Source organism: Rana temporaria, chromosome 8 (genome assembly GCF_905171775.1).
Source record: "Rana temporaria chromosome 8, aRanTem1.1, whole genome shotgun sequence".
In the NCBI taxonomy this organism is placed as follows: domain Eukaryota; kingdom Metazoa; phylum Chordata; class Amphibia; order Anura; family Ranidae; genus Rana; species Rana temporaria.
The window spans coordinates 11925729-11938444 of record NC_053496.1 but is presented as its reverse complement, the minus strand read 5'-3'; the positions used below and the strand labels follow the sequence as shown (position 1 = coordinate 11938444).

Here is a 12716-nt window from a genome sequence, read left to right as displayed (position 1 = left end):
TGTTTGTTATTTTTATTTAAAAAAATGAATGGTTTATAATCACTTTAAATTAAATAACTACCCTAACTACATACTCAGAAAAAAAAAAGAAAAAAAATATTTACCAGTTCTGCAAAGAAAATTGAGAGTTTATGCTTTGGCAACATGTTTCTCACATTTTTCTATTTTAATTCAAGGTGTGAAATTGAATCTTGGGAGAAAGCTGTGTGAAAGAAAAAAAAAAGAGCTCTTTTTTTCTCTTTTTGTTTCCCTTTGCACTCACTTTGCTGTGTTTTTAGTATATTTCTCTCCATTTCTATGACACTCCTACAGGGTGGAGTTTGTTTCACCAACTCCTATTACACAGACACACTGTGCCTCAGAGACCGACTACATTCTGTACGCTGTACATCAACCATTAAGATGGGATTTGGAAAACACCAGCCAAAGTCTGATGACCAGGCAGAAGAGAAGGGTAAGCAACAAAGTACCAATTCTAATACATTACATTGCACTGAGCTGAAGCAGAATCCGAATACAAATGCTCCAACATAAAAAATAGGTTTACACGGTCTTAACTGGACTAGTGCAAACAACAGTGCAGTTCATTTTTTCATTTAGTGTTCTTTGTATTTGATCATTATTTGTTCTGTTATACATTTTTGTATTTTTTTTAGTGTTCCTTGTATATACCGTCACATGTTCCCCCCCTTTGTGTAGTTGATCGCTATTTGTGTTCTGCTGCATACCTTCCAAATCTCCGAAATGGAAAAACCTAATACACTTAACAGCCAAAAGTATGCAGTTGAGAGCTATATTGTAGCTATATTTTGATTTTATTTTATTTTTTTTATGCAAAAACAAACATCATTTTTTTTTTAACTGGATTCTTAGTGTAGTTTGTTTTGCGTCCTGTTGCTATATAATTATTATTATTTTATTTTTTTTAAACTAAATTATCAGTTTCGTTAATTTTTTACATTTGTGTTGTTTTTTTGTTTCACAAAAGATGTATTGAATTTTTCCAAGTAACGAACTTGCACATGTACTGTGAAATACTGTGAGCATATGGTTAATATAAAGAACACAAGGTACAATCCATTAGCCACAGAGCTTTTTTTCTCAGAAAATAGGTGCAGGAACTCAACCATGACCCGTTCAGATTTCACAAACCATAGGGTCTTAAAGGGGCATTAAATACCAGAATTGCATTACATACAGAGTGCAGAGTTCAGGGGGTTACAAAGCTGTCACTTGTAAACACAGAAACCAGACTTCTGTATTTACAAGTGATTGTGGTGAGCAGGCACCAAAGGGTCTGAGCCAAAGGTGGTGGAACTGAGTTCCCCCAAGTTCCTCCTGAAAAAAAGCCCTGATTAGCCATGTATTTAAAAAGAGTGTAAATGCAAAGGCAAATAATGCTCACAGTTTAGTGTGCTGACATGCACACTGGACTAAAAATCGGGGCTTTGACATGAGTTTAGTGTTCTGCCTGTAGAAGCAACTCAATGTTATCCTATGTGTCCATGCAAATTAGGACGATTAGAGACATATTTTAAGGCAGAAAAAAAATAGATTTGGAGCTTTCTGGCATAAAACATGCTCTCCTAAACTTTTCTAAACTATGTACAAAAAAACGGGGGGAACTGTCATCTTTTTGTAAGCCCAGTGGAGCCTAATGCCGCGTACAGACGGTCGTTTTTTGTGATGAAAAAAAACAACGTTTTTGAAAACATCATTTAAAATGACCGTGTGTGGGGAAAACGTCGTTTTATGTCTTCTGAAAAACGACAAAAAAAATAAAATTCGAACATGCTCGAATTTTTTGTGTCGTTTTTCAAAACGTCATTTTTTGTGTCAACGAAATTGATAGTGTGTGGGCAAAACAACGTTTCAAAACGACGTTTTTTGAACCCGCGCATGCTCAGAAGCAAGTTATGAAGCTAGCTTCAATGGAAAAGAGTGCTGAACGTAACAGCGCTTTGCTAGAGCATTTTGAAAAAACGATGGTGTGTATGAATACAGTTTCAAAAAACGTTGTTTTATTTCATGATTCAAAACTTCATTTTTTTTTCATCACAAAAAACGACCGTTTGTACGCGGCATAAGGCTTCATGTACATGGGACGTTTTTACAACCTCGCCTGAACTATTTAACGTGACTGCTAGTAAACCACGTTTAAAATGTTTTTTTCCCGCGTTTGCGTTTAGAAGTGTTATAAAACGCCTATACACGAAACGCAGCTAAATGCGATTGGCGTCTGAAACTTCGGAAACTTCGGCGTCTGTACTCATTTTTTTTGCCTTAAAAAAAAGGCCTATAAACGCAACTGCCTAAAAACGATAGTAAACAAACCTGTATACATGTACACATAAGATAACATTGAATGAGTTCATGGGCAGTTGAAAAAAGTGTCCAACTGCCCCTGAACATCTGTTTAGCAGCAGCAGTGTACATGGGGCCTAACGACCGTTTTTCTTGTTCTAGAAAAAAATACATTTTTCTGAACGTGATTCTTATCTAGCCTGCCTTGCCCACACACGATCGAGAAAAAAAAATGCTCGAGCAAAGCGCGGTGACGTACAACACGTACGACGGCACTATAAAGGGGAAGTTCCATTCGGATGGCGCCACCCTTGGGGCTGCTTTTGCTGATTTCGTGTTAGTAAAAGTTTGGTGAGAGACGATTCGCGCTTTTCAGTCTTCGTGCTTTTCAGTCTGTTACAGTGTGATGAATGTGCTATCTCCATTACAAACGCTACTTTTACCAGAACAAGTTCTCCTGTCTCATAACTTGCTTCTGAGCATGCGTGTTTTTTTCCCGTTGTTAATGCCTACACACGATCATTTTTTACGACGTGAAAAACGACAATGTGAAAAACGATGCGAAAATTTAGAGCATGTTCTAAATTTTTAATGGCCGTTTTTCACGTCGCGAAAAATACTCTGGAGCCCACACACGATCGTTTTTAATGACATAAAAATAAAAAGATGTTTTTCACGTCATGAAAAACGGTCGTGTGTACGCGGCATAATAGTTTGCATGTAAAAGGCATGGGTGGTGAGTTTCTAGTCCTTTGGGTATTCTGTAGTCCAATAAATATTACTATGTGGTTGGAGGGAATGTGTAGTTAGGCAGATCATTGAGGTGGTATCAACATAACAAAACGGAGAAAGTTGATCAAAGGACATTGGCGAAGAGGGAAAAGAGTAGGTACTAGGAAGATAAGAGTGGAAAGGGCTAGGGGAATGAGGGGGAAAGGATAAGGGCCCTTTCACACGTACGGACAAACGGTCTGTTTTTTACAAGTCCGTAAACGGACTTGTAATGCTTCCCTATAGGATTGCAGACGTTAGCGGATGATGAATCCGCTAACGTCGGCAAAGATCCGCGTCCGCAAAGATTCGCTTTTGCGGACGGAAGAAAACCCTATTTTTCTTCCGTCTGGCGGAACAGATCGGATGAATACGGACACACGGTCCGTATTCATCCGATTCCCCATAGGGGAGAGCGGAGGAAAGACGGGCGGTCTCTGCACAGTGTGCGGGGACCGCCCTGTCCGCCGACAGCTCAGCGGGGATTTACGGATGATCCCCGCTGAGCCGACGGACACACATGGGATGGATCAATACGGATCCGCTCCGCGTGAAAGGGCCCTACGTGTTGGAGATCCCACAAGGCCCAGCCTATATCAGCATCAGTGTAGCTCCCAGTTGGAGCTCTCTAGGTGCACGTGCCCATTGTAGTCCAACCATGACCTTCAAATCTTACAGTATTTTGCACGAGTATCAGTGAGTATGGAGGTTAGCTTGTGTGTGTGTGTGTGTGTGTTGTTGTTTTTTTGTTTGTTTTTTTATTTCCTTTTTTTTTATTTGACTGTCATCTGTGTTCAGTTGCTTTTAACTTAACCTTTTTAGCACAGAGGAACCCTTATAATACCTTTTCGAGCTCAGGGAACCATTACTAACAATCGCTATACGTTCAAACAAGTGCTGATCAGGGGCGTTGCTAGGTGGCAAAAAGACCAGGGGCTTTAGCCCGAGGTCGAAGACCAGAAGCGAGACCAGTGGGACGTCCATCATAGGCGTTGCCCAGGCTCCAGAGGGCGGGACCTGCTTTGAAACTCATCGAGTCGGCAGGACTCGGCCACATTCGGCTCGGGTCTGGTCCGGTTTCAGCTTGGTCCCGGCGATACGGCCGAGTGCGGCGCTCGGGATCAGATCGGTCCCGGCATTCGCCGCTCGGGGCTAATTATGGAGACCTAAATGCCGGATACTCTGGGCTTTTCAGGGACCCATTTGGGGCTCCAACCTCCCAAGCCCGGGTCTCCTGACGCCCCTGGTGCTGATAGTCAAATGTTGTTCTTAAAATTGTCCATAAAGTGTTCCCTCAACGCATTGTACAATAGCCTTGATGTCCATAGACTTTAATTGCTTCCAAGGTTTTGTTGTCTAGAGCTAGGAAATAAGAGACCAGTGATAAGGGCCACTGATAAGCCAGTACAACTGGCCCTGTTGTACCGGGCCTGTCCAGCAGGGGGGTCCGGTAATATAAACAGTGAATTAAGGAATGCAAAGTAATAAAAAAAAAAAAAGTGTAGCCCTCCCCTTCTCCAGCCCGCTCACATTTGACTGTAAACAGTGCTGAAGTGGGGCAGAATGGGGGAGCCAGGAGGGAGATGCAAAAAGGTATGACTACAACAAGTTCTGCAGGAAACAACAGGAAGCACAGTAACATGTTGCTGCCGACTGCAGTGTCTTCCAGATATCAATGTCGGTGCGCAGGTTAAGATCAGCCTCCCCTCTCTTTTGTCTCCCTGGTTACTTTTTTTTTTTTTATCTGCCTAACCTGACCTGTACATTGCCTGATTACACTGATACGATCTCTGGAAGACTCTACAGCAGCTGTTAAAGTGGTTGTAAACCCCTTTGGACTACTTGTACCTATAGGTAAACCTAGAATAAGGCTTACCTATAGGTAGTGGAAACATCTCCTAAACATGCGCCGTTTAGGAGATATTTCACTTGTAGTCCGCCAAAAATCCCAACGGTGCATGCGCAGGGAAGAAACAAAACTAAGTGCAGTTTCTTCCCCAGCCTGTGCCATGAATGACGGCTCCCGTGCGCGGCTCAGGTGAATACAGTGTAGGAGTCAGCGGCCCAGAAGGGACTCTTATCTTATCTTCTGTGATTTATATTTCAACCACTGTCAGATGGTTCCCCGTCTAATTAGTGAACTTACAATGAACTATCTTAATACATTTTCGAGAACACCTGTGTACACTTGTTATGAAGCAGAGGTCATCTAAACTTCAACACTTAAAATGAACACGTTCCAAACAATAACTATGAATTAGAAGACAACAGACAAAATGGAGTTACAGTTGATCATATACTCTATAACAATTATAATCAAAAATAACAAAAATATGTTTTTTTACCTTAATATCTACATTAAATCACATTGCTATTTGCCTAGCGTACTTGTTTGTAGCCTAAATACTAAAATTTGCACCTAAAAATTTCATTTAGTAACTTTTCTGAAATGCCAGTAAAAACGTGGCTGCGCCAGAGGCGTTGCTAGGGGGGTGCGGTCCGCACCGTGTGACACCCGCTAGAGGGGTGACCCCATCCCGTTGCTGACATGCCCAGCCTGCCCTGTGCAATCTCAGCCTGCCCTGTACCACCCCAGCCTGCTCTGTGCCACCCCAGCCTGCCCTGTACTACCCCAGCCTGCCCTGTATCACCCAGCCTGCCCTGTACCATCCCAGCCTGCCCTGTACCACCCCAAACAGCCCTATACCACCCCAGCCTGCCCTGTACCACCCCAGCCTGCCCTGTACCACCCCAAACTTTCCCATGCCACCCTAACTTGCCCTGTGCCACCCTAACTTGCCCTGTACCACCCCAATCTGCCCTATGCCACCATAACTTGCCCTATACCACCCCAACCTGCCCAATGCCACCCTAACTTGCCCTGTACCACCCCAACCTTTCCCATGCCATCCCAACTTGTCCTATGCCACCATAACTTGCACTATACCACCCCAACCTGCCCTGTACCACCCTAACTTGCCCTATACCACCCCAACCTGCCCTATGCAACCCTAACTTGCCCTATACCACCCCAAACTACCCTATATCACCCCAACATGCCCTATACCACCTTAACCTGCCCTATACCACCCCACTACACCAACCTGCCACTATACCACTCTATACCACCCTAACCTGCCACTATACTGCCCTATACTATCATTTACAGGAGCTGGTTTGGGGTGCGCCCCTGTGCCCGTGCGCTGCCTGCTTGGTGCTGGGCAGCCTAGACAGAGGGGGGGGTGACACCATGTTTTACCGCACCGGGTGACACCAACCCTAGTGACGCCACTGGAGCCTCTGCGCCAGTAAATTTCAGGTGTTGTGCCAGTAAATGTCAATCTGGTAGGTTGGCAACACTGCTTTCAGCGATTATTTAAATAGAGGGGATAAGCCCTGTAATACTATATACCGTATTTATCGGTGTATAACACGCACAAAATCTTGGGGAAATCCTGGGTGCGTGTTATACACCGATCCCAACTGTCTCTGGGAGCAAGAGGAGCGCCGCCGACATTGACTGAGCTGAGCTGAGTGTACTGTGTACTCGGCTAAGTTCGGCTCCACTCGCAGCGTTTACATCCCGCCATTGGACCGGTGTTGTGTCCATCATAGGAGCTGGGCCAAGGGACAGGGCAGGACTGCGAGACGAGACGAGAGGAGACGAATACCCAGGACATCCGGCGGCGCTAAATTTAAAAACACACATCATGCTGCAATTTTGGGCAAGGCTGCAGATGGACACTGATAAGGCTGCATTGATGGGCATTTCAAATTTAAGTTTTTTTCCTCAAACTTCCCTCCTAAACTTGGGGTGCGTGTTATACGTCGATAAATATGGTACTTGTACACTGGGTTCAGCTATAAACGCAGTCTCCGACCATGTGAATCAAGTCTGGGATCTCTGTACTATGTACCCTGTACTATGTCTGCAGTCTCTGACCATCTCCCGCACCATGTCTGCAGTCTCTGACCGTCTCCTGTACTGTGTCTGCAGTCTCTGACCGTCTCCTGTACTGTGTCTGCAGTCTCTGACCAGGGGTGGGGCTGAAGGAGGGACAATGGGCATGGCCAGGGGTGGGGCTGAAGGAGGGACCAGGGGTTGGGCTGAAGGAGGGGCCAGGGAGGACCAGGGTGAGGCTGAAGGGGCCCCCGTCGGGTAGGCTATACGGGTCGCCATGATTTCTATCAGCGGCCCTGCCAGTGATACCATATGGTGTATTATTATTTTGCTAAGAGTAATGTCATAGAAAAAAAACACTCTTGTTTCTTCCTTGCATTGTCTCTTCTACCCTGTATGCCAAAATGTGTCACATGCCTGCTGACAAAGTTTAAAGCTGAACCCCAGCAACAAAGTTTTCCTTTCAGTTAATTTCTTAATAACCAGAAAAGGATATAAATCCACTTTGTGTGCATCTAATGTCTTTACACATCCAGATATTACTTTGTAAAAGTAGCAGTGATATTATTTCTGTGCTGTACGTGGCCTAGAGAGCAGAACGTTGATGATCTCCTTATACTAGTTACAGTTGTAATTATAACCAGAAATTTCAAAAGTTCTCTGGTCATAATCTGGTTTTAGATGTTAAAAGTTATTTTTATGATGGAGTCCTTTTGTAAATAAGAGGACTTGTCTTGTGATTTGTCAGCACGGCATACTAGACATCCTATTCATTACTCACAAAACTTCCCCAGGGCGCGATGGTTGTTATTCACCATTCAGCCTCTTGGGTGTGCTGTAGAGCTCTATTGAACAACAGTTTCAATGTTGACCAGTGGTCTCCAAACTGTGACCCGGGAGCCAGATGTGGCCCTTTGCTTTACTTTATCCGGCCCTTGGGGCACTACTTCTCCAACTGAGACCAATGATGGGACACTATTCCTCCCACTTACACCAATGATGGAGCACTATTCCTCCCACCGACACCAATGATGGGACACTATTCCTCCCACCGACACCAATGATTGGGCACTATTCCTTCCACTGATACCAATGATGGGGCACTATTCCTCCTACCGACACCAATGATGGGGCACTATTCCTCCCACTGATACCAATGATGGGACACTATTGATCTTTTATTGAAAAGAATCAAGCAACCAATTTTATACAAAAGTAAAAAACATAACTATAGTACAAAACTTCAAACATAAATCCAAGGAATACACATCCGGGTTCAGAATATATACAATATATACAATATATACACCACCACCAAAACATTACTACAAAACTATTTACACAAAGCAGCAGAGAGGGCCTAAGAGGCACAACCCGTCACCTATGTACGCAGCCATTTATCAAAAATGTATCAAAAATAATAATCTAGGGTGATAAGAGACAGACAGCCACACCCGGGAAAGAGACTCCTGGCAGTCAGGGAGGCTTGAAACCCCTCCACGCCTTCAGCCAAGCCCCCTGACCCCGCTTGTCTCTCTCAAGCCCCCGAATCTTCCCCACCTCATGCACAATGTCATACACCACCACCTCAACAGGAAGGATTTTTTGCCGAATGCTGACCTGACACCGTGCGTTCCAGGTGAAATAACGGACCACTAGGCTAACTAAAAAAAGTGTATCCAAACAAAAACCTCCACCGGTACTGAATGCTCCGTACACCCACTCGGCATAACCCAGCCTGGAGAGGAAAGGAACACCGAGCGCCCGCCCCACCTGTTTGTACACTTCTATGTTAAAAGGGCAACGAAGCAGAAAATGGTCCATAGTCTCCTCCTCACCTGCACACTCCTCCCGAGGACAGCTACGATCCACCCCACTGCGGAATTTCAAATTGCCCCGAACATAGAGCCTCCCATGGAAGCACAACCAGGCCAGATCCCTAAATTTAGGAGGTATTCTATCCAAATTAATTAGTCTCAACCCCGCCCTCAAAACTGGGCCTGGGCAATCCCTTAAGGCCAGTGGGTCATGAAAGACTTCGCTCAAGACTCGACTCATAAGGTCTTTCCTCGGAACCGATCTGAGATCTTCAGCCGACAATCGCCACTGCCGCAGTAACTTCAGGCACGGAGCTACATAGGCTGGTAGCTGACCACGATGACCCCTGCGATTCTTCACTTGGCCACCTTCTTCCCAAAGTCGCAGAAAAGGACTAAACCAAGATCTAAATATGCCTGCCCATCCAGGAGGTTCCACTGCAAGCATACTACCAATGTTAAACTTGAGAAAAAGCAGTGAAAAGAAAAGAACTGGGTTGACCATACCTAAGCCACCCTCCCTCCTGGATAGGTAGGTGACATTCCTCTTGATGGGGTTCAGTCTGTTCCCCCACAGCATCTGGAAGAACACACTACTGACCCTAGCATAGAGAGACACTGGCAAGATGCAGACAAAGCTGACATACAAGAAGATCGGAATCAGGTAGGTCTTAATCAGATCAACCCTTTCCCTCATAGATAACTTCCATCTCTTCCAGTTGACCACCTTAGCATTGGCAATTTCCAGTCTGCCTTCCCAGTTTTTGAGGCCATAATCGCCGGGTCCAAATTCAATGCCTAGTATCTTAATTCTTTCCCGGGGCACTGGAAAGGTGTCCGGGAGATCAAACCCCTCACCTTCCTTTCCCATCCAGAAAACTTCGCTCTTTTCCTGATTGATCTTGGAGCCTGATGCTTCAGAATACCGTGATGTCAGAGAGACCACCTCCTCCGCCTCATCCGTCCCAGTGACAATCACCGATACATCGTCCGCATAAGCAACAACCCTCAATGGCGGCTCACCCGGGAGACCCACTGGTACCCCACACAACATGCCGCTCTCTAGCCTCCTGATGAAGGGGTCGATTGCAAACACATAGAGCAGGGGACTCAGGGGACAACCCTGGCGCACCCCGGAGCCAACCTCAAAGGACTGCCCAACCCAACCATTAACAAGAGGGAAGCTTTCTGCCCCCTTATACAAGACTTTCAGCCAATCAACAAAACCACCCGGCAGACCGTACTTACTAAGGAGCAACCACAGGTACTCATGGTTAACACGATCAAAAGCCTTTGCCTGATCCAATGTCAGCAAGTACTTTCCCCAGCCTGCAGCCCTGCACCGCTCCAAGGCCTCCCGGACAGCTAACACCGCTGTGAAGGTGCTCCTACCCTGGACCGAACAGTGCTGATGGCGAGAAAGCAAAGACTCTGCTACTGACGACAGGCGCCAGAAAAATATCTTCGCCAGTATCTTTCTATCGACATTAAGAAGGCTGATGGGGCGCCAATTCTCAATCATCGAAGGATCTTTACCCTTTGACAGAAGAATCACAGCCGAATGCCTCATGGAAGGGGATAGCACCCCCTCAGCAAGACAACTGTTAAAAACCTCTACCAAATGTGGGGCCAGAATAGACTTAAAGGCTTTGTAGAACTCAGCCGTCAAGCCATCCGGTCCGGGTGACTTTTTGATGGCAAGCTGTTCAATTGCCCTCATCACCTCTTCAACTGTGATCTCCTCTGTCAAATTCATCAATGGAACATCTCCACCATTTAGACCTGGAGTAGAGTCCAAAAAGCTTTCCATCTTGTCACGGTCAAGCTCTTTCCTTCCAAGAAGGTCAGCATAAAAGGACCTCACGACCTCCAGAATCCCTGACCTGGACTTTGTCACGGAACCTGTACTGTCCTTAAGGCCAACGACCGCTTTAACAGCTACACCTTGTTTGCAGTTCTGGTAAGGGTCAGGCGAGTGGTACTTCCCATAGTCCCTCTCCAGAACCAAAGAGGCATGCCGGTCATATTGACACTTCCTGAGAAGGAGTTTCACTTCAGAGATTGCCCCAGGATCTCCTCCTCTCGAGACAAGAATATCCAGCTTCCTCCGCAAACGTTGGTAGGTCATGTATTTATTAAACTGTGTTCTATTGGCTAGGCCCCTGAAGAATCCAGCGATCCTCTTTTTGGTCAGCTCCCACCACTCAGCCTTGCTGCTACAAAAGTCCAGGAGGGTCACCTGTGCCTGAAAGAATTCCTCAAAGGATTGTCTAACATGTTCTTCCTTGAGTAGAGTCGAATTCAATCTCCAGATGCCCTTTCCTCTCTGAGGGGCGTCTGAAGCATTCAGGGCCACAGATAGCATACAGTGATCAGAGAACTCTACTGCCTGCACCACTGGGGGTGAGAAAGCAGAGGCCTCCTTCAAAAAAAACCTGTCTATCCTACTCTGACTATTACCACGATGAAAGGTGAACCCGGTGTCATCCGGGAGGTGCGCAATGTGCACATCCACAAGACCAGCATCCCTAACCATACTATTTAAAAAAACGCTATCATATCCCAGCCTGTCCTTGAAGTCCTTCCTGTCCTTGGGCCTAGTTACTGTATTAAAGTCACCTCCAAAGACCACTTGCCGGGATGTAAAAAGAAATGGCTTGATCCTTGTAAAAAGGCATTTCCTGTCCCACTTTGTGTGCGGCCCATAGATATTAATTAGGCGCAGGTCCTGCCCTCCCACAAGGACGTCTAAGACCATACATCTCCCAATCTCCACCTCAATAACCCGCCGGACAGTTACCATGCCGGTTTTAAACAACACCGCCACACCGCCGTAAGGCTCGGCCGCAAGAGACCAGTAAGATGGACCATACCTCCACTCTCTCTTGGCCATATGAATATCTGCCAAGGAGGTGAGCCTAGTCTCTTGCAAAAATAAAATTTCAGCATCTAATTGGCTGAACAAAAAGAAGGCCATAGAACGAGCTCTCACTGACTTAATGCTGGCGACATTTATTGTCGCCACTTTTAACGGAGGGGGAACCGCCATTTGGGTTATTGGGTGGATTGCTTCTTAGCTCCCCTCTGCTGCTCATCACCAGAAGCCTCCCTCTTTCTTGAGGCCGCCTCCAACTCCATCTCTGAATCAGAGCTCAGCTCTGAAGAAGCGCCAGATGAGGAAATGTCCCACCTAGCGGACCTACGACGGGTGGAGACAGGCACCAGAGCTTCCCGCCCCCGTTCCGTCCTCACCGCCTGCTTCTTCCGCCGCCCAACCTTCCTTCTCTCTTCCAGGTACTTGAGGTCAGCCTCAGAGATGCCCTCATCCCTTGTTTTTTTCTTTGAAGCGACCTTTTTAGTACCCGCAACCACTCCTGATGGGGGGGGTAAATCCGACTTAGGAGGGATAGACTTCTGGGGGGTAACTGACTCAGGGGGCACAGACTTGGAAGGTTCTGACACAAGAGGAGCGGGTACAGTAGGCTGGGGGGACACAGATACAGAAGGAGTACTTACAGACACAGAAGGGGTGGTCACAGGAACTGGGGAGGAAACTGGGGAGGGATCCTGAGCAGGACCAGGGGGGTCGGTCACCGCAGCGGAGGATGGTACACCAGGGGCCTCCCCCTCCATCCTGTCCAGCCTTGACATCTCATCCACTACCTCCTTCTCCATATTGTGCCAGGCCTCAGGGCATCTGCTATAAGGGTGGCCAAGTCGCAGGCACAGGTTGCACCTGATCTTCTGGGTGCAGTCCTTGGCCATATGACCCTGACCCCGACACACTGAGCATATCAAGGCCGAACAGGAGGAGCTAAGGTGCCCCCTCTCTCCACAGCGGTGGCACAGCTTCGGCTGACCAGGGTAGAAGACGGTCATCCTATCCCTCCCTATGAAAGCCGAGGAGGGCAGGTGACGGACAA

General features: G+C 46.5%; 1 protein-coding gene across 1 annotated transcript in view; it reads left to right on the top strand.

Moving 5' to 3' along the window:
• The first annotated feature begins 283 nt into the window (after nucleotides 1-283).
• LOC120946681 (C-type lectin domain family 2 member F-like) overlaps nucleotides 284-12716 on the top strand; it is a 93677-nt gene continuing 81244 nt past the window's right edge. The window contains exon 1 of the mRNA XM_040361306.1: nucleotides 284-454. Within this exon, the coding sequence (XP_040217240.1) occupies nucleotides 298-454 (157 nt within the window). The 5' untranslated portion in view covers nucleotides 284-297. The remainder of the gene's footprint in view (nucleotides 455-12716) is intronic.